Source organism: Lynx canadensis, chromosome X, assembly GCF_007474595.2.
Source record: "Lynx canadensis isolate LIC74 chromosome X, mLynCan4.pri.v2, whole genome shotgun sequence".
NCBI lineage: Eukaryota > Metazoa > Chordata > Mammalia > Carnivora > Felidae > Lynx > Lynx canadensis.
Window position 1 is genome coordinate 104,254,143 of NC_044321.2, and position 23,033 is coordinate 104,277,175.

The window sequence follows — 23,033 nt, forward strand, 5'->3', positions numbered from 1 at the left end:
TATGTATAAGGACTTTCACTTTAGCATTATTTATAATAGTGAAAAATTGGAAACAACCTAAATGATCAACAATTGGGGAATAGATCATTTATAGTACGTCCACTGGATATATATTATACTTAAATTATTTACAATAAATTTTATTACTGATATAGGAAAGTACAACATAATGCTAAGTAAAATGTTACCAAACTTCATATATAGTATATATAATTTAACAGCAATTACTTATATATGTTATATATACAAGAAGAGATTGGCCAGAAATACTTTTATTTTGCAAATTTCCTTCAGCAATCATATATTACTTTCATAATCAGAAAATACAGGAAGTTATATTTTTAATGAATGGAATGGCATGGTCAAAAGTTGCAGCAGAGGTGACACTCACTGCCGCAGTCCATATAGCATGTAGAGGGGGCAGTGTAGAAAGCAGCATGGTGTAGTGAGAGGCAATTTGGTGTAGAGGAAATAGCAAAAACCTGGTGTGAATCATTATCATTCATTACACATGTGTTTCTAAGCAAGCATTTAACCTCTCTGAGACAGTTTCAAGTGGAGAAAATTATACCAGAAAATTATACTTTACTGGAATGCTAGAAGAATTCAGTTGGAACTATACATTGCCTAGCTTCAAGTAGCTGCTTGACAAATGTTATATCCTTTCCCTATAACAGTGAGGAGGCCAATTAAGTAAAGGTTATAGGAAATGAGTCAGACAATGACCAGAGTCTTAGCTAGCTGAATTTACCTGTAACACTGAAGGGCAAATCTGAGAACTACTGAAAAAGAACTGTTAACAGCTGGCAAATAATGAAAGTAATGAATCAAATATGGTCATTTCCTCCTTACTAGGGAAATAGATGAAATGATTATGTGGACAGCAGTATAATGGGAAAGGGGGGCATTTCCAAAAAAAAAAAAAAACAGCTCTGCTTTGCTGTATCTAAAGTCTAACTACTATAGTTAGTAAACTACTAAAGTAAACTATTATAGATCAGGGATCAGTGTAAACTTTGAGACACCCATTATTTGCAAATGTTATCAATGGGTAGCAGGTTAACCCTGAATATTAAAAGAGCCTGTGTGTCTGCTATAGGCCCTATCCTATGCTATGAACCAAGCTTCCATAAGTAAGCACACAAGGGACAGTGTTCACTGAAGCTATGGAAGGAAAGAGACATGAACTAAGAGTCTTTGTAGCCTGAGATGGGGCCCTAAAGTTGAGGTAAAAGGCCTGTGTGCAATTTCCTGACAGTGTATCCTGCATGACACAGTTTAAAAACTATACTCACATCTATTATATCCAATGATCCTCACAACATTATCAGAAAAAAAGAAGCCTAGGTATGAACATTACCCTAATAATACAGTTAAAAATACTGAGGCTCAGAGAATTAAATAGCTTGCATATACTACAAAGTGGTGGAGTTGGTGTTAAAATTTAGGTCTTCTGAAACCAAGTTCAATGCATTTTCCACTATACCATGAAATCACAATCTTTGCCCAGAGCAGGAGAATAGACTTAAAAGAGAAGTCAAAGACATAGCCTTGAAGGACCACAGAAAAAAGAAGATAAATTAGCAAAGCCCTCCTCCCCCCAAGAAAGTGCTTTACATTAGACCCATGACATTCAGGAGGGATAATCTAAAGATCTGTTAATAATTCCTTTTGGGAATTCTTACAGGCTGAGAAAGATACTGGGTGCTAGTTAGCCTTCCTCACTAGCTAAGTGACTCATTCCTGTACACCAACCTTTTAGTATTCCAAGATCCAAATGCATGATAAGCACCTATACCTATGCTTATCCAATTTCAGTTTTTTTAAAAAAAATTTTTTTTTCAACGTTTATTTATTTTTGGGACAGAGAGAGACAGAGCATGAACAGGGGAGGGGCAGAGAGAGAGGGAGACACAGAATCGGAAACAGGCTCCAGGCTCTGAGCCATCAGCCCAGAGCCCGACGCGGGGCTCGAACTCACAGACTGCGAGATCGTGACCTGGCTGAAGTCGGACGCTTAACCGACTGCGCCACCCAGGCGCCCCCCAATTTCAGTTTTAAAAAAATCTCTCTAACACTGAGATTATTCCCTTTACAAATTACTGTTTCATGAGTCTTTAGGGTTGCTAATAAACTAGAAAAATCTCAACTGTTAAACTCCAAAATGGCGAGGGTCTACTGTAGGAAGGAAATCAAGAAAAATAAGATACAGAATCAGAAGTTAAAAAGTAGGATGAGAAACAGTAATCAAAAGGTTAGAGATAGCAGTGGTTAGAGGAGGTAAGGGTATAATGGTACAATGTCCTTTAGATAAGTAAAGATGTCTTTGACGATCTTGAAAAGGATGATTTGTGAAGAGTCAGTGTAATGGGAGCCAAACTGAAGATCTCAGACAGAGAGAGAGAGGTGTTAGTGAGAAATTCAATGCACCTAGCTTAAAAAAAAAAGTCAAAGTTCAAAACTACTGAATGATGAAAAATATGGATTAACTGAACTCTGAATTTGAAGTTTTTTTTTCCTCACCTCTCTTTCTTCATGTGGGGTTTGTCCATCCAGTCGACAGTACTCATAACCACGCCACATACAATAATCCTCCAGAATGTCCAGCAAGCGAGTCATCTGGCTAAAAATGAGAACCCTTGAACCTAAAACATTTCCCCCCAAAGAGCAAGTTATTCAATTTGTGTAAAACTAATTTGAAACTTACAAAAATAAAAGTAAACATCACATGTAATAAAAATGCATAGTGCCTGAACACTCCACAAAACACACACATGCACACACACACAACCTTCAAGGAATGCTATACAGAATTATGCATTGCTGAGTTATGCATTTTTAAGGACTTCAAAACCCTCCACACATACTGAGATTATTTAAAGTCTTCCTTTATTCTGTCCCAAGGATGAGTGATGGTCCACACCACCTTTCACTAGACTACTGCAGTAGTCTCCCAACTAGTCTCCTGTTTCTCATCTGTCATCCTCAGTGGAACCCACATACTGCTTCCAAGGTTCTCCTTCAAACATAGAAGTCTGATCGTGCCAGCTGACACAGCAAAATCTTCTAGGACAAACCCCCTCCTCACCTTCCAAGTGGTCCAAAGTCCTTAAAGCATGCTTAAAAGGCCTTCTATAATCTGGCCCATCCAACTTTCCAGATTCATCAACTACCACTGTACCCAAATACCATAAGCTCTGCATTCCCTATTTTCACACTGCTGTTTCATTGCCCTAGATAATGTTTCCCTTCCTTTTCCCCATGAGTTACTCCTACACATTCTCCAGTGCTTAACTTCAAATGTTGTCTTTGTGAAGATTTCCCCAACTCCCAGTATCTCAACTTACTTATTACTTACTTATTACTCCCAGCATCTCAACTTACAAATTGCAACTATTCCTCTTCACTACACTATGAGTTTCTCCAAGGCAAAGACTGTTGTCTTACACATCTTTGTACACCCAGCCCATAGGAAAATTCCTAGCAAATAATAAGTACTCAACAATGTTTGCTGAATGAATGGATGATGAGTAAATACGCAAAATATTATTTATACACAAGTCACTAATACAGTCATTTCAAGTGAATGTATAGATTTGTAACTCACCCTGTTCTTTCAGTTTGGCCAAGAGTTTATCAAGAACTACCATTTTACCACTATTGCTGACAATGTGCTCATCAGTGGTATAAGGTGGGCCAGGTTCAGCACCATCAAACAGGTAAGGATGATTACAACACTTTCGAAGCTGCATCAGAATGTTTAAGAGTCGCATCTTGTCCATCTTGCCAGCAGAGTTTAACACATCAATATCTTTCATCAGGATTTTTGTATACCTAAAATTTTAAACTATAATTAATCATTGATTATTAGAAAGGTTTAATGGCATCAAGCAATATCCCTTTGGTGATCAGCATTGAGTCCTATTTAAATATAAACAACAGGTCTGACTTTGAGACTAAATCTGATCGCTAAAATCAAGAAACTTTTGAACATTTTAACGTGCACATTGCCCATAAACCTGTTTCCTCCTGCTTTATCCATTGCTACAAATTGCCATTAGCTGATAAGTATTCAGATAACTGTATCTGATAATTAACTATTCAATAACTACAATATTTGCTGAAAGATGGCATCTAACTTTTACTTGTTTGAGCTTAAAACTATCACAATTTCTTATATCTATATTCATAAGGCATTTTTTCTTATCTATAAATGTTTTTCATTATCTTTTGTTGACCTTTACCCAGATGAAAACAGACCTATTTATCCACCTGAACAGTAATTAATATTTAATTATAGTAACAGCCAACTTGCACTGAGTGAAAGTGCCAGGTATCATGGGAAGGGCTTTCTATAAATTATCTTGTTAAATCTTCACAACAACTCTGAGGTAGGTACTAGAATCACCCCCATTTTACGAATGGAAATTCAGGCAGCTATGAGAAGTGAAACATCCTACTCAGGACCACAAAAAGGGACAAAGCCAGAGTTTGGTCTTTTGTCTGAATCTAGAGAAATATACTCTTCACCACTACCCTATACTGGTCTCAGTAGTAGAGAAGTCATTATATATTATAAGTGACCTGATTTTATTTATATAAGCAACATTTTGCTTCTTTAAGCAGCATTATGACATAAGCATATCTAATTTGTGATTCCTTGTGACTTCTCTTGTCAATTTCCTGCTTTGCTTGTACTTATCAAACCGATTCAGCTTCTATTTTTGTAATACCCACAATCACTATTCTCATCCATCTTATTATTACTTATTATGGTTATTACTATTTTCACTGATGCAAAAAGCAAAAATAACAAACAAACGTGCAAGTGACATCAGCCTCTTTAACCCTGACATCAACTCATAAGCTAAGTATCATACCTGTTTTACAGAAGAGAAACTGAGGTTATAGAATTTGCCCAAGCTAAATAGCTACTAAGAGACGAAGCACTGTATTCAAATACAGGTGTACAGACTCAAGGCCGACATGCTTTCCCAAAAGCTAAATAAAATATTCACTAATTTTCTATTAAAATATTTGAACTACTTAACTTGCCATTTAAACATAAAATGTAAGTTTTGATCTAAAGGTATAACTGAACCACTAAAAAGTTAAATTTTAATAAATCCTTATACATAAATAAATGCTAATGGAAACAAAATAGCTCACCATTCTCGCTGCATCTTACTCAGTCCCAAGTAAATCTTTATTTCCTTTTTAGGAGGTAGGCTCTTCTCTACATCAGTTTTTATACGACGTAACAAAAATGGTTTTAAAACCTAAAAAGTGACAGTTTTCATAAAAGTTTATAAAATATCTAATATTATAAACTACATCTTTCATTGACAACACCCTAGTGTGAAATTTACTTCCCAATGCATAATCTGAAAAGAATCTGGCATCCACCAATGCCAGATGCCAATATTCTCAGTAAAAAAGAATCAAGTAATGGCCCATTAGAAAATCAGAATGGGGGGGTCGCCTAGGTGGCTCAGTTGGTTGAGCGCCAGACTTCAGCTCAGGTCATGATCTCACAGTTCTTGGGTTCAAGCCCAGTGTTAGGCTCTGTGCTGACAGCTCAGAGCCTAGAGCCTGTTTCAGATTCTGTGTCTCCCTCTCTCTCTGCCCCTCCCCCTCTCCCTGCCCCTCCCCCCTCACAAAAATAAACATTTAAAAAATTTTAAAAAAATAAAATTGGAATAGGGAACCTAAATTAGATATTCTTAATTTGATGGCCCAAAATACATTAAAAAGACAACAAGATCACTGACTACTGAATAGTCATAAAAGAATCTCTTTTTAAAGTTTATTTATTTATTTTGAGAGAGACAGAAACTGTGAGTGTGGGGGAGGGGCAGAGAGAGAGAGAGAGAGAGAGAGAGAGAGAGAGAGAATCCCAAGCAGGCTCTGTGCTGTTAGCGCAGAGCCTGACATGGGGCTCAGTCTCACATACCAAGAGATTATGACCTGAGCTGAGGTCCAGAGTCAGATGTTTAACTGGGGAGCCTGGGTGGCTCAGTCGATTAAGTGTCCAACTTTGGCTCAGGTCATGATCTTATGGTCCATCGGTTCAAGCCTTTCGTTGGGCTCTGCACTGACAGCTCAGAGCGTGGAGCCTGCTTCAGATTCTGTGTCTCCCTCTCTATCTGCCCCTCCCCTGCTCACACTCTGTCTCTCTCCATCTCTCAAAAGTGAATAAATTTTCTAAAAAAAACTTTTTAATTAAAAATAAGTCAGATGCTTAATTGACTAAGCCACTCAGGTGCCCCAAAAGAATCTTTTTTTTGTTTTAAAGCTGTTGTCATACAAGATTTGTTTTTTCATTTGGTATAGGAATAATTTTGATGGTAAGGAATATACATTTTTCCAAAAAAGACATACAGATGGCTAACAGACACATGAAAGATGCTCAACACACTAATCATCAGGGAAATGCAAACCAAAACTGCAATGAGATATCACTTTACACCTGTCAGAATGGCTCATATCAAAAATACAAGAAATATCAAGTGCTGGCAAGAATGTGGAGAAAAAGGAACTTCATACACTATTGGTGGGAATATAAATTGGTGTAGCCACTGTGGAAAACAGTATGGAGGTTCCTCAAAAAAATAAAAATAGAAATACCATATGATCCAATAATTCCACTACTGGGTATTTACCCACAGAAAATGAAAACACTAATTTTAAAATATATATGCACTCCTATAGTTATTGCAACATTATTTACAACAACCAAGATACAGAAGCAACACCCAGATGTCCATCGATAGATGAACAGATAAAGATATATGTATATATGTGCATATATGTGTGTGTACATACACACATGATGGAATGTTACTCAGCCATAAAAAAGGATGAAATCTTGACATTTGTGACAACATGAATGGACCTAGAAGGTATTATGCTAACTGAAACAGCAAGATTTTTAAATCTTAGAGGAAATCTGAAGTCAGAGTATGGATCAGAGAGTCACTAAAAGTAAGATAAAGATGTAGGCCTCTTCAAAATAGTTAAATATATACATGAAGAGAAAATGGTTCAATGTTAAGATACAGATAAATAGAGAAAAAAGGTGAAATAATCAGTGTATACCTGCAAGACAGATTCTATCACAAGAACATAATAGCACTACCATCTATAGAGTACCTGCAATGTGCCAGAAACTGCACCATAAACTTTACAAGACTAATAAATCCTTACAATACATCCTTAATGGGAATGTGATTATTTCAATTTTATTAACTTAACCAAAGTCATTTTGCCAGTAAGTGGTAGAAGCCGAATTCAAACCGACATCAAGCTGATTCTACCATCAGCTCAGTCCCTGATTAGCTGTTGTGAGCTGAGACAAGTTCCTTAACTTTTCCGAGACTATTATTCATCCATTCATCAAAAAATTATGATCTATGTATATGACAAGCATTTTAAAATTAGGATAATGATACCTATTTCAAAAGCTGCTGAGAAAATTTGTGTAGTACTTGTGTAGACCTTAATAACTGTAGATGTTAGTAAACAGCAGATATTATTATTAGAGATCTATGGGAGGTAAAGAAAAGGAAAGAGTAAAAGACAACTTCTGGTTACTGGTTTGGGCCACTTACATTTGTCTAAGAGAGGTTCTTAAGAGTTTAAACTGTCTGTGAGACATTTAGTCAGAAAGACTCAGAAGGCAGTGGGATATGTAGGAACTCAGCAAGAAATATGGAGAGAGAAACTTGGGAGTTATAAATAGATAGGTAGTTACTAAAACCACAGGAGTGGATGCCCAGAGAGAGCACATATGAAAAAGAAAGTCAAAGACAAAGCCCTACAAAACATTTAACTTTCAGGGACAGACTGAGAAAGAAAAGCCCATAAAGGAGCCTGATAGGAATGGCCAAAAAGGTAAGAGAAAATCCACTCTGTATCCCAGAAACCAAGTAGGAAATGGTTTCATGCAGGAGTGGTTAGCAGTGCTAAGCAGTACAGAAAAGACAAAATACTGAGCAAAAGGTATACCCTGAATTCAGCAACTGGAAAATGACTGAAGACCTTGCAAGGTAAGTTTCAGTTGTGTGGAATGGATAGAAGCCAGTGGTCAGCGGTTTCAAGAGTAAACAGGAGATCAGGTAGTAGACACAGAGAATATAAACTAATTTTTCAAGAAGCTGAGATATCAAGGGAAGAAACCAGAATCTCAGCTAGAGACACACAATGTTGAGAGTACTATTTTGTATATTTGTGAGGGTGGGTGGGTATGGGTATGAGTTTGGATTTTAAAATACTTCAGCATGTTTACATGTTAGAAAAAAGAGCCAATATAAAGTGAGAGCCAGAAAATTCAGTCATTAAGAATGATAAATAATGGGGAAAGGTCCATAAGGAAACAGGAAGAGATGAATGAGATCCAAGGTTCATGCTGAAAGACTTAGCCACTGACCAGAGAAAACACCTCTTCCACTCAGAAAGAAGGTAAACACAGAGGCAGATATCCTTGGAAGATGGATATCCTTGAAGGAGTTCCTACCTAATAACTTCTATTTTCTCTGCTGAGAAAGGAGAAGGGGAGGGAGTATCCATGATAGAAGTCTTGGAGAGATTGGGGAAGGTCTGAAATAGTTGTTATAGGAAATTGGAAAGAATGTTATAGGCAGCCATGTTGAAGGATTGCTGACATCATCAAATCCCAGCTTATGTTACGGAACATGAAATCTGGAGTTGTTCCAACGTATACACTTGTATAACCTTCTTTATCAGTGTTGAGAAGCCCCCAGTATAGAGCAAGTCACTCTTCTAGTAAACGGTAGAAGCAGAATTCAAACCCAGAAGACAGAGACAGTTATAGTATTCTAGTTTAGGGTTTCCAGGGCAGAAATGACAGATGGACAAGAGAGAAAAAGAGTTTGGGAGTATTGGCAAAAGGGTGATTCAAGAGATTGAAAATGGGCTCAGTTCACTGATACAGAAAAAAGTAACCATAGGGGCGCCTGGTTGGCTCAGTCAGTGGAGCATGCAACTCTTGATCTTGAGGTTGTGAGTTCGAGCCCCATGCTGGGTACAGAGATTACTTAAAAATAAAATCTTTTTAAAAAAATGTTTTTAATTAATTTACTTACTTTTGAGACAGACAGCACAAGCAGGGGAGGGTCAGAGAGTAGGAGACACAAAATCTCAAGCAGACACCACACCATCAGCACAGAGCCCGATGCAGAGCTCGAATCTACGAACCGCGAGATCATGACCTAAACCGAAGTCGAACACTTAACTGAGCCATCCAGGTGCCTCACTTTTTTCTTTTTTTAAATAAAGGTTTTGGGGTGCCTGGGTGGTTCAGTCGGTTAAGCGTCTGACTTTGGCTCAGGTCATGATCTCGCAGTTCGTGGGTTCGGGCCCCACACTGGGCTCTTTGCTGTCAGCTCAGAGCCCATTTCAGATCCTCTGTCCCCCTCTCTCTGCACCTCCCCTCACTTCAAAATAAACATTTTAAAAAACTTTTAAGAAAAAAGTAACAACAGAAAAGAGGTAATGGATGGGGAGAAAAACAGGGGTCCAAGGACTAGAGGTCTCTGTATGGTAACAAAGTGCAGGAATAACAGGAATGAAGGAGTTAAAAGGACATAAGAAGTTGTTATCAAAGAATGGAAAATTGTTGTCTTTTCTTAAGTTTATTTATTTATTTTAGAGAGACAATGAGAGCGAGCAAAGGAGGGGCAGAGAGAGAGGGAGAGAGCCCTGATGAGGGCTCAAACGCACGAATCGTGAGATCATGACCTGAGCTGAAATCAAGACTCAGACGCTTAACCGACTGAGCTACCCAGGTGCCCCAGAAAACTGGTTTTTAACAAATATGAGGGAGTCACCTGGATGAATAGATGACAGAGAAGAGAATGGGTAGAGGTTGGACCTGCAACATAACTTAAGCTTTAAAGGAAGTTCTATACATGATGGTGGAAAAGCAGTGGCTTAGAAGTAGCATGGGTGGGGGGGCATCTGGGTGGCTCAGTCTGTTAGGCATCTGACTTTAGCTTAGGTCATGATCTCACAGCTTGTGAGTTTGAGCCCTGTGCTGGGCTCTGTGCTGACAGCTCAGAGCCTGGAGCCTGCTTTGGATTCTTTATTTCCCTCACTCTCTGCCCCTCCCCCACTCGTGCTCTGTGTCTCTCTCAAAAAATGAACAAACATTAAAATTTTTTTTTAATTAGGGGCGCCTGGGTGGCGCAGTCGGTTAAGCGTCCGACTTCAGCCAGGTCACGATCTCGCGGTCCGTGAGTTCGAGCCCCGTGTCAGGCTCTGGGCTGATGGCTCAGAGCCTGAAGCCTGTTTCCGATTCTGTCTCCCTCTCTCTCTGCCCCTCCCCCGTTCATGCTCTGTCTCTCTCTGTCCCAAAAAAAATAAATAAACGTTGAAAAAAAAAATTAAAAAAAATTTTTTTAATTAAAAAAAAGCAGGGGGCGCCTGAGTGGCTCAGTCGGTTAAGCATCCAACTTCGGCTCAGGTCATGATCTCACGGTCTGTGAGTTCGAGCCCCGCGTCGGGCTCTGTGCTGACAGCCCAGAGCCTGGAACCTGCTTCAAATTCTGTCTCCCTCTCTCTCTGCCCCTCCCACACTCATGCTCTTTCAAAAATGAATAAATGTTAAAAATTTTTTTTTTTATTTTAACAAGAAGTGGCATTGGGGAACTAGAAAAATACTGATGCCATCTTGAGACAGGCTGAGAATATAGTGGAGTTCATTTCCCAAAGAGGCTGTCAGAAAGGTTGGGAGAAGCAGTGAGACTGAGCCAAGAGGTAAACCCAAAAGTTCAAACAGATTCTACGGCTGTTTGTTTTCTAGCTGGATTATATACATTTAATTACTAAATTTTCTTGTCTATTACTTACTGCGTGAAGTCTTTCCACAAGTTTTTGATCACCAAGACAGTTTTTAGTGTCAAACCAAGAATCAAAGTCCTGTGGAGGGGTGGAAATTCTGCAGTAAGCACACAGGTGTTTGTTTGTTTGTTTTAATAAACTCAATATTCTATAAATTCTTATACAGTGATACAGCAGTAATTCATTTTAAAAGCACTTTCAAAAATATATTAACCACGATGGTCAATATTATTTACTTATGAAAATAGCTAAAATACTGGAGGAGTTAAGAAAATTTGAACTCCATGATACAGGAAGTCCGCCAGCAGGGTTTCCTTATAAGACTTTTATGAGGCTTCCCCACACCATAGTAGTATTATATCCAGTTAAAGAGTTAGAGTAGGAGTGAGAATATAAAATTGAAGGCACATAATAATAATGAAACTTTTACACAAACAATAAAAATGAACAAAAGCAAGATAAGGTATACAAACCAATGGATAGCTGAACTTGGTACTTTTTATTATCAATTAATAGCAGTAATGAGGAAAGCTCCAAAAGTCCTTAAATCGTTCAATTCGGTTTGCTGCACTAGCATAACCTTGTGTTAATGATAAAAACAATGTAAATCATACATTTACAAAATATGTTGTTTTTTGAATCACACATTATGAGCTCTTCAGTACTCACAAATATTAACGACTACAATAATCAAAGATCATTTTAAAGACTCCACCTGACAACCTAGTATGTAGAAAGCCCTTTCAAAGAAAATTTTGAGCTTGCTGTTATGAACTCAGCCTATCTCATATCTTAAGTTGTGGTAACAAGGAGATATAGGCAAAGTTTAAAAGGCAGAATAATCTCAAAGAAAAGAAAATCATTTCTCTAAATATCCCCATTTGAAAAATTTGTGCTTAAGAGCTTTTTTTCTGAGAACACCAAAACACACAGATAAACAGTTACAAATGAAAAAAGAACTATAAATTTTAATCTATATTCTATGATTGGAAAAGAGATCTGTGAACATAAGAAGACTGTACTTAAACATAGGACTTAAACTTACATCTGCAGAATTAAAGACATCAGGCAATAAAAAGTTGAGTAATGCCCAGAGTTCATGCAGGTTATTCTGCAAAGGTGTTCCAGTTAGGAGCAAGCGGTTAGTTGACTTGAACTCACGAACAATCTCTGAAAGCTAGAAAAAAATAATAGTTCTGTTAACATTATTTCATTTGTAAGAATGCTCAACATCCGGAGTTCTTTATCCAACCAATGTATTTTTTTAATAAATCTTGAAAATTATCTTTCTATAGAAAAATATCCTAGTTCAGGTGACACTGCCACCATGAGTCACAACTCAACAAAATATTCTAGGCATTTCTACACTTATAAGAACGCAAATCATAGTCCTACCTGACACCCCTCCCTCACTTTAAAAAACTTATTTGGTCTATTTTGGGTCCACAGAAACAGTCAGAACTCCATGGAATCCAGGCTAGTCACTTAACACAATAACATCTTTCTCCCTGCCAATCATGTTCATCCACATACCTAGCCAAGTTCTAACTTGGCCTGGTGACAATTTTTTTTTTAAGTAGGCTTCGCACCCAGTGCAGAACTCAGTGCAGGGCTTGAACTCACAACCCTGAGATCAAGACCTGAGCTGAGATCAAGAGTCAGATGCTCAACCAACTGAGCCACCCAGGTGCCTCAAAGGCCTGGTGACAATTTCTAAGCACCAGAGTTGAGCCCATTTTCCCTGATATCTTAACTTTCTAAATATAAGACTATAAAAATTAAAGCACAAAGCATAAAAGAACAGTAATCTTATCAATACAAATGCATATTTTTATAATGCTCTTAAACAATTATTCTCTAACATGCATCCTTTTATAAGGTATTAGTCTCAATTTGAAGTTAATATGATCTGCCTGGTGGTTTTGCTCCAGTTCTATTCCTGTTTCTCCCAAAGTAGCCCAGTAATCATAATAATCGATGCTTTTCCTATTGTTGATGGAGTTGAATAGCAAGAAATAGTGGTATTTTTCAAAATTTACACCATGCTCTAATTCACACAAATCAGGTAATTCCAGGAAATTATTTTTTCTAATCCTTATGAATACACATAAGGTAGAAGGCTCCTCAATAAAAATCAATACAAATGCCTCTGGTACACAAATATTACCAAAATATTAAAATACTGTAGCATAACAGAGTTAGACTGCAACAGGTAAAGAAAATGAACACCTTATTTTCTTTACATTAAAAACTGTGTTCAATTTTCATTTGTCTCATATTCAATAATTTAAACTTCAAATCATTTTTAAAATGGATTTTCATTCATAGTCTGTGAATAAAATCACAATCTTCCATCACATTTTTTCTTTTGAATACACGGAAGTAATAAATGGACATGGTTAGTTAAAAGAAAAGTTTAACAATGATATTGAAAACTGGCTTACCTTAGATTTTTCATTCTTTATTCTGTGAGCCTCATCAATGACTAGGTATCGCCAATGAAACTTTTTAAATACAGATTTTTCTTTAATTACCATCTCATAAGAAGTAACACAAACATCCCATTCTCCTGGCATCATTTCATCACGAATAAAAGCAGCCTAATGCAAAATAAAGTTCTTTATATTAGAATACACTGACATGATGATCACAGAATTAAAGCATCAAGAAAATACTAATAATTCTAAGAGCCCTCAGAATCATTTGGTCTCATCCATCTTAAAGATAGGAAAACCATTTGGTGTCATCCATTTTAAAGACAGGAAAACCAAATCCCAAAGACACATTATCTGGGTGGCATACTAATATCAACAAAAGAGAAGCAAAGGCTTCCCTTAACCGAGTACAACATATTCAATGAACTGGAAAAGTTCTTATCACCAGATGACAGATATTAGGCTCTCTTCATACAACAAATGGTCCAAAATGACAGGAGCAAAGTAAACTGCTTTCTGAAAAGCATGTTCTTACTAAGGTCAAAGCACTACCAACTATTACCAACACAGTTTCAACAAATGAAAAGAACTCAATATACATGAATGATTTCCACCTTTTGATCTCTTTTATGTTCCTTCCATTTCTAACAGGAATGAGTCATATATTTTGTTAAGGGGTCATGAAAGCCCATTAATGCTTTTGTGAATTCCCTGATATTGTTGTAAGACTACAAATATGATCTTATAAAGAGGACTTGCTCTATCTAGTACAGAGGGCTATTTAAGACAGTGAGACTATTTAAAACTATTTTTAAATCTTCTAAATCTTCATAGGCAGTGGCCAACATAGTAGCCAAGTTGACTGAGAGCATTTTTAACTTGTATGAACTGAATTTCAGATGTTATGTATGGGTCAAAATAAAACCATAGAAGTTAGCAGGGAGCAGCCAAATCTATATTGAGAAGGTTCTGATTAGTACTGTAAATATGAAATTACAGTGCATAAACAAAATTAACTGTTCACTGCAAACTCATTATTTCATAAACTCACAGTTATGCACCAAACACACTGTGGACTCATTCAACAAATATTTACCGAGTGCCCTGATATCTAAAAGGATTGTCTGGACTGAAGTAGAGGACAGAAAAAAGGCCTTTGTAGAGATCCCAGTTGCACTCTGGGAAGTGGTCATATTTAAAAAGTTAATTAAGACATTACAGAATTGGAGGCAAAATAAAGAGAACCAGGATGCCAGACTCCATTTGGTCTTGCAAACACCTTATCTTTGTTTGATTTTTTTGAAACACTCAGTTTTGAAACTCCTACAGTTTCACGGAACACACATATTTTTAATTTATATTAACTCTGCCTTGAAATTTGTGTAACATAACACTGAACATCACATAATCCAAAAGCTCTTTTATAGGTGACAAAATGAAGGCCCTTCAATTGTCACTCAATGTCACACACGGTCAATAGCAAAGCCAGAACTAAAACCAGATCTCCTGTTTCCAGGTCCAAGATCTTTGATGTCTCTGGAGTGGAAAAGGAAGGAAAAACCATGTTTGGTGGGGCGCCTGGCTGGCTCTATTGGTAGAATATGCAACTCTTGATCTCAGGCTCATGAGTTCAAGCCCCACATTGGGCGTGAAGCCTACTTAAAAAATAGAAAACAACTAAAAAACCATTTTTGGGATTCACACCTCTATATACTGCAGGACTACATTAGCGTCAAACTGGGTCACAAGTATTACTAAGAATTTCCCAACTCAATCAAATACCTGTGGTAACCTACATCAAATTTTTTATTAGTAAAACACTGACCTCATAAAATGTTTACAGAAGGCCAGGAAATTATAAAAACACATTGTATCTATCCCATGTGGTACCAAGATTCAAATTTGTCTATAAATAATTATCTGGGTGGTGCCTAGGTGGCTCAGTCAGTTGAGCATCTGACTTCGACTCAGGTCATGATCTCACGGTTCGTGGGTTCAAGCCCTGCATCAGGCTCTGTGCTGACAGCTCAGAGCCTGGAGCCTGCTCCGGATTCTGTGTCTCCCTCTCTCTCTGCCCTTCCCCAACTTGTGCTTTGTCTCTCTCTGACTCAAAAATATATGTTAAAAAATTTTTTTTAATAATTATCTGGATTTTCTCTATACATTCTAACACCAATCTGTAAGTGCTGAATATAGTACATTATTTATGTAATTAATAATTACCATTCCACAAACTCTTTGCCCATGGCCCACAATAAAATAATATTTTAGGTTGCAATCCTTTTTTAAAAATGTTTTTAAGTTTATTTATTTATTTTGAGAGAGAGAGCAAGTGGGGTAGGGATAGAGAGCGGGGAGAGAGAGAATCCCAAGTAGGCCCCTCGGCGTCAGTGCAGAGCCTGATGCAGGGCTCGAACTCACAAACTGGGAGATCATGACCTGAGCCAAAATCAAGAATCAGATGAGTAACAGAGTGAGCTACCCAGGCACCCAGGTTGCAATCCTTAAAAAATGAGCAATACATATCCCTACCATGTGCAAAATACTCTATTTTCTATTCTATTCTATCTCATTTTTTTTATTGTTGTCCACACCAACACGAATTTGCAATATTAATGACTGGCAATATGAAAAGCACTGACTTTGAAGACTGGTTTTCAAGATTAAAAAATTTTTGAAGCCACTAGTAAAATCTCAGCCACTCATGGGGTAGAGATAGGGCAGTCACAAATTAAATACAAGCATTCTTCCTTTAAAACTCCCAGAGAGAGAAAAAAAAAAAAACTCCCTGAAATATTTCATGAAATCCTTGGATTCCATATAATATAGGGGAAAACCACTGACACAGTTTTATTGAGACATATGAAAACACAAGTGCACATATTTCTTTTTCTTTATGATCTCAGAGAAATACTTTCAACCAAAAATCAATACTTCAGAAATACGAAGTTTTTTAAGGAATGATATTACATTAAGTAACAGCAGTGATCAGAAAAGGTTTCTAAGTGACTAATTTGCCACTGAGAAATATTAAGCATAAGGAAGAATCAAGCCTGTAATTCTAAATTTATGAGCTCAGTATTTCAATACTTAAATTATTTATAAGCTGAATTTAAATAAATTTAAGTAATTTTTCTGCAAGCAAAATGATAAGAATAAAATTACATAATTCATTATGCTACCATTCTTTTGAGGATATCTTTTGATAACCTATCTAAATACGAAAAATAGAATAAATCTTTTCTCTAAACTATGTCCTCTGGAGGCGAAGTAAAGGCAGTTTAATAATATGCTTTCTAAGCTGATTATTCATTTTTATATTTTTGCATAATTTATTTCTTTTAGATTAATTCTACAGTCCTAAAATCATTGTAGCCTACTAAATTGACAAATGGCTAATTTAAGCAAGAGCCCAGCATTTCCAATATCTAAGAATGTATGCAGGTATGTATTTTTCTATTCAAAGAGCCAAACTGAAAGCTGTGCCTTTGCAGAAATACAAAACACAGGCTCTCTGTATGAATAGAAAAGGCCCCATTCATGTGTGCATCTATGCACAAGTGTGTGCATGTATACCAAATCAAAGTTAAAAAATTAAAAATTTAAACATAAAAAATTAAGTCATACAAACGTATATATTTTTGGTGTCAAAATAATACAACTGATGAGTCACTGATAAGATATACTGTCAATGATGATTTCTTTTAATAAAAAGTGATTTAAAATGCAACTCAAAAAAGCTGACGTTAATGTGCCAGTTAAAAGTAAATGCAGATAGGGGCGCCTGGGTGGCGCAGTCGGTTAGGCGTCCGACTTCAGCCAGGTCACGATCTCGCGGTCCGGGAGTTCGAGCCCCGCGTCGGGCTCTGGGCTGATGGCTCAGAGCCTGGAGCCTGTTTCCGATTCTGTGTCTCCCTCTCTCTCTGCCCCTCCCCCGTTCATGCTCTTTCTCTCTCTGTCCCAAAAATAAATAAACGTTGGAAAAAAAAAAATTTAAAAAAAAAAAAAAAGTAAATGCAGATAAGCATAATAAAAGTGATTGCGTGTTATTAATAGGTAACACATCTACTTCACAGGAGTGTTGGATTAATTAATATATTAAAGGCATTTACAACAGAGCCTAACATAGAGTAAGCACAATGTGTTATTTACTAGTAGCAGTCAACTTAAATGTCTTTTATGGTATTTGTATAAAACTTAACCCCAGAAATGATGTTATTCTTGATTGCCTCTTTAAATCAGTTTCTCACTTACTCTTGCATCCTTGTCTCCGACGAAACAAATAACACGGAGAGATGGGACCCATCGTTTAAATTCATTCATCCAGTTGTATAGAGTAGACTTTGGAACTAAAACCATGTGAGGTCCTGGAATGTTTCGGTAATGTTTCAGGTAACCAAGCAAAGCAATCGTTTGTAAAGTCTTACCAAGACCCTGCATTATCATTACAAAGAAAAAAATCCATAAAGGTTTATTTAATGAAACATTTTGTTAGTAATAACAAAGACATTTGCCAACTATCTCACATGGGGAAAAATTTTAAAGACCTTTGTTTTTTTTAAGTGAATAACCATACCAATTCGTACTTACTGTGTGCACAAAAAGAAACCAGGAACTTGCAGGCAGAAAGTTGCTTTGTTGCTCCTCTTAAAGGAGCAAGTAGCATACTTCATAATTTTTTCTAGTGGCAAAATTAGGGAATTTTGTGTGTATGTGTTTCACACTCAAATACCAGCCTGCTTCGATACCAGTCTTTCTTTCCCATTGTCCCCAACATTATTACAGCCCAGGCATGAAATATGCAGACTATGCATCTCAAGGGGCTTGTAGTTCTGTACTTGCATCTCACACCTTTGAAGACCTATGGAACCATAAAAGAACAAAACATGAAAGAACTCTGCAGCCAGAAAAGGCCTTAGAGATCACCTAGTCCAGTAGACTTTTTAAAAAACAACATACTGAACAGGGGAGCCTGGGTGGTTCAGTTAGCTGAGCATCCAGCTCTTGATATCAGCTTAGGTAGTGATCTCATGATAAGGGGATCAAGACCGGCATCCAGCTCTGTGCAGAGCATGGAGCCTGCTTAGGATTCTCTCTCTCCCTTTCTCTCTCTGCCTCTCCCATGTGTATGCACTCTCTCTCGCTCTCTCAAAATAAATAAATAAGTAAACATTTAAAAATAAATAAGTAAAAATAAAAAACATACTGAACACCATGAACCCACCACCTAACCCATGAGGAAGGGAATGATGTCCTATGCTGTGTAGCCTTTTAAAACAGTTTCTGGCTTTATCTCTGTGCAAGGTATACATTTTCTTTTATAAACCTAGGCTCAAAACTATTTTTATAGGGTTTATCCTAATATTTCACTTAATGAGATGCATCAAAACCTTAAAATACTTAAAATTCCTTAATCAAGCAATTCCATTTTTAGGAATCCTATGGAAATAATTTGAAAGGTACAGAAAAAGTAAATTACAAGGGTTCTCACAACAGCATTATTATGTACCATATACACGTGTATCAACCAATATACACTATATACATTAGTCCAAATGACCAGCAATAAGGGAGGATATTAACAGAATTACGGTAACTCTCCAGGATTATTATACAGTAATTAACAATTATTTTTACAAATATTTGAATTATGCAGAAAATATGTATGAATGTGAAGAAATCAGAATACCAAATTATATGTACAATAGGATCTCAACTATATAAAATAAATACATCCAGAATTAAAATGCTAAAATAAAAGATGCCAAAATGTCAACTGTGGTTATTTCTGGGTAGCATAATTATAATTTACTTTCAGTTTTTTTCTTGTTTTTTTTCCAAATTTTCTATACTCCTTAAAATATCTTTCCCTTTTTTAATAAAAAGTACCTGGTGTCAGCATAAATTCAATATGAAGGATCTTCAGATCCTTCATGTTTAAAGGCTGCAGTCAAGAAGAGCTTGGGGCAAATAATCCTGGTCTTTCTGCTATCCAATTAACCAAGCTCCTCCCCTCCTGAGCTAATTGTAGTCTCCAACCCAGAATACTAAATATAAGGAGCTACAGACCCTTGATTTTAAAGGACCTCCTGCCACACACCTAACAGTTGCTTAGCATCTATGGGATCATTACTACACTACATGTTATAGAGCATAAACAGTCATGTGGCTCTTCTGGAGAAGAGTGATTGCAATAATGGCTCCAGAGTTTCATAAATAGGAATATCACTGGGTCATATAGATCTAGAACTCCCCCCAGTCCTCTCTTAAATCACATTTAATTTATTTTGTCTTAAAATACCAATCTAAGTCTTCATATACTCCCCCAATCTGCTGAATTAGCATCTTCAATGGACTTACTTTTTCTCTTTGGTCATTTTATTTATATGTCCATCACTCCTTAGCTTACTTCCCAGGCCCTACCTGGTATTCTGCTAGGTCAGAACTCAACATTGCTCTTTACTTTTTTTTTCCATCTATTCACTTTCTCACTGCTCACACATTGAGGCATTTACATTTATTCATTCATGCTTTCATCATTTATTGTCTGGTCTATTCATTCACTCATTTAGTGTTTGGTTTATATACCCCACCTCATTACCAAAAGGATTTCAGGTAGCCTACAAAGAAAACATGTTTCAGGTGGCCTACAGTGAAAACATGGAACGTAAATTAATGGTAAAATAGATATAAAGAAGGGCCAGGGAAAGATTAGAAGGTATTGAATAGGAAAAGACACAAAAGACACAATGGGCCAACCATTACATTACACAGGTGCTCCATTTTGGCATTCATTTTGGCTCTGAGCTTCCTGGAAGCCAAAGTATAAATAAAAACAAAAGTACAAAGAGGTTTTTTTAAACCATTTGAGGAAATCACACTAAGAATTATATAGCCTGTGAAAGTGTAAACAATCCTAGACTTTACAAATGCCTTTTACATTATAACTAAATAAGGCAATTAGCCTCCAGACCTCAGGGGTGCAATACAGCTCAGGCACTTCAAATTTACAAAAAAAAAATTGGTAACTGAGATCCTGTTTTTAGCTATCATCTCCTTACCATTTCATCTGCCAAGATACCATTGACTCCATTTTCATACAAAGAGATCAACCAGTTCAGCCCTCGAATCTGATAATCCCTCAATGGTCCTCCTTTCACATCTAAAAAAGAAATCAAGATGCCTCATACTTTTATTAATATAATCAAGTAAATTTTTTCTAAAATCAAATTGGGAAAAAAAAACACAAACATGATGAGGTACTTACATGAAGGTGACACCTCAAATCTAACACACACATTAGATGTTTTCCGACTCTCTGAGAGTAGCTCTTCATCTTCTTCTTGTTCCGTGCGCCTGTGGCGGTAGCTGAAATGAAAAGAAATACCTTTATGTTCAACACAAATGTTAAGGTGTCAATGAAGTCAGTATACATCGCTAGTATCTTCATGAAAAGAAAATGAGTTACTTAAGGTCTTGCTTAGAAGTTGGTAGAACCGGCCTACATTTTTACTGATTTCTAGTGAGAAAAACATGTTGCCTCCAAAACTTATTTACACTGACAATAACCTTATTTTTTGAACATAGAATTATACTGAATAAGTGAAGAGGGAATGAGAGTATAAGGAGGGAGAAGGGGGGACAGGAGGAAGAGAGGGAAAGAGGGAAGAAAGTAGAGAGAGATGCCAACATACTCTCCAGCAGAAATTAAGCTCTGCTTGTCATCTTTCTTTATTCGAGGACGTCCCAATTTCATGTTCAGAGGAGATGTTGGAGATTTCTGTGCTGACGGTTGAATGAAATGTGCAAAAAGTTCTGTTTGCTTTAATAAAAATTCAAATCTCTTTGCTCGGTCTGCTTTCTAATGCACAAAAGAAAAAGTAATGATTTTCTTTTTTATTTGCTCGAAGTTATTTAACAAACACTTACATTGCCCTTACTTTGTACTATGTTCTAAGCACTTTAAACATACTCATTTAATTCTCTTAATAAACCTATGAGGTAGGCACTAATATTATGTCCATTTTACAGATGATAAAACTAAAGTACCGAGAGGGTAACTAACTTGCTCAAGTTCCCACAGCTAATAAGCACCTAAATTTGAAAAATGGCATTTTCAGATACTCTGAATAGAAGCCAAGTGATCTAACAGAAGTAAATGCCCCAATAAGAAGTATCCTGCTGGGGCACCTGAGTGGATCGGTCTGTTAAGTGGTTGTGCATCCAACTTCTCAGGTCATGATCTCATGGCTCTGTGAGTTCAAGCCCCGCATTGGGCTCTATGCTGATAGCTCAGAGCCTGGAGCCTGCTTCGGATTCTGTGTCTCTGTCTCTCTCTGCCCCTCCCCAATGCACAAGCATGCACACACATGCTGTCTCTCTCTCTCAAAAGTAAGCAAACATTAAAAAAAAAGAAGTACCCTGCTTAAAGAGTCAGGGTCAGAAAGCAAATCCTCTTTCCAAACCATAATAATTTTCTTTTCCTAGTTAACAAAATAAAGCATCATAATATGTAATATATCCTAAATGCAGAAATATAAATTATTGGCTTTGATATACATATACCATAAACTGATCTCTTAAGAATTTATAAGATTTGGGGGAAAAATACACATACACATATAAGTAAAATAGTTAACATATATTAACTATTAAAAATTTATATGTGGGGCACCTGGGTGGCTTAGTTGGTTAAGTGTCCGACTTCGGCTCAGGTCATGATCTCCCTGTCTGTGAGCTCGAGCCCCGCGTCGGGCTCTGTGCTGAAAGCTCAGAGCCTGGAGCCTACTTCGGATTCTGGGTCTCCCTCTCTCTCTGCCCCTCCCTGCTCACACTCTGTGTGTATGTGTGTATGTGTATGTGTGTGTGTGTGTGTGTGTGTGTGTGTCTCAAAAATAAACATTAAAAAAATTTAATTGATATGTGCTATAATTTCTCAATAAATTATAAAAGGTCATGTAACTTGTACCATATTAATGAAATAAAACTTCACTAAAAAATCTTAGAAGATCAAAAAATGTACACATTATTCTAGATGAAGAAAAAATGAAAATGATTTTTTATTTCCCAGTCACTTTATGACCACAGGGTAGAGAATATTTGATTGCTAATGAAGGATGCATAATTAATAATACCAGAAACTTACAAGAGTTCATTAACATAAACACAAGAATTAGACAAACATTCAGACCAGAAGCTGGAAGGAGGCCAAAACTTTTCCATTTTATGTTATCCTCACTGGAATGTTGTTTTTAGAGTTGTTAAAACATTAACTGTCTATGTTAGATGTGACCTTAAACATTAAGGCATGGAGTATGGCAAAATCACTATGAACAACCAAAAAAATACTTCATTTCTACTTATTTTTATATTACTGCAAAAGCAACCCCTCAACAAAAAAATTCAGTTCCAACTACTTGTTAAATTTCTCTTTTGAATTAACCAAATTCACTGGTTTTGAAAGATCCCAGGGCATAAAAGATTAGTTAAAATGAAAGCTAAGATATGGATTTTAGTAAATAAAAACTAAATAATTTGAAATACACAGCAAAGCAGTAGGTGGCATAATTAAGATTATACTGTTTAAATACGTAACAGTTTCATGTACTGGGAAAATGTCCTCTCCTCCAGAGAAAGTGTTACTGTATTACATGTCTCATAATATGTAACATTCATTCAAATATCCAAAGCAAGAACAGAGGGAGAAAAAAAATATCAGTCCAGCTCTGTGACCTGATT

The 23,033-nt window shown here is 36.7% G+C and overlaps 1 protein-coding gene across 6 annotated transcripts in view; it reads right to left on the bottom strand.

Annotated features, from left to right (window-relative positions):
- SMARCA1 (SWI/SNF related, matrix associated, actin dependent regulator of chromatin, subfamily a, member 1) overlaps positions 1 to 23,033 on the bottom strand; it is a 71,886-nt gene that overhangs the window by 43,340 nt on the left and 5,513 nt on the right. For all 6 annotated transcript variants that reach the window (XM_030306014.1, XM_030306013.1, XM_030306018.1 and 3 more), the window contains exons 3-12: positions 20,990 to 21,156; positions 20,563 to 20,663; positions 20,357 to 20,457; positions 17,550 to 17,729; positions 13,305 to 13,460; positions 11,906 to 12,037; positions 10,870 to 10,938; positions 5,170 to 5,279; positions 3,608 to 3,834; positions 2,524 to 2,645 (exon numbers count right to left, since the gene is read on the bottom strand). In XM_030306014.1, coding sequence (XP_030161874.1) covers positions 2,524 to 2,645; positions 3,608 to 3,834; positions 5,170 to 5,279; positions 10,870 to 10,938; positions 11,906 to 12,037; positions 13,305 to 13,460; positions 17,550 to 17,729; positions 20,357 to 20,457; positions 20,563 to 20,663; positions 20,990 to 21,156 — 1,365 coding nt within the window. The remainder of the gene's footprint in view (positions 1 to 2,523; positions 2,646 to 3,607; positions 3,835 to 5,169; positions 5,280 to 10,869; positions 10,939 to 11,905; positions 12,038 to 13,304; positions 13,461 to 17,549; positions 17,730 to 20,356; positions 20,458 to 20,562; positions 20,664 to 20,989; positions 21,157 to 23,033) is intronic.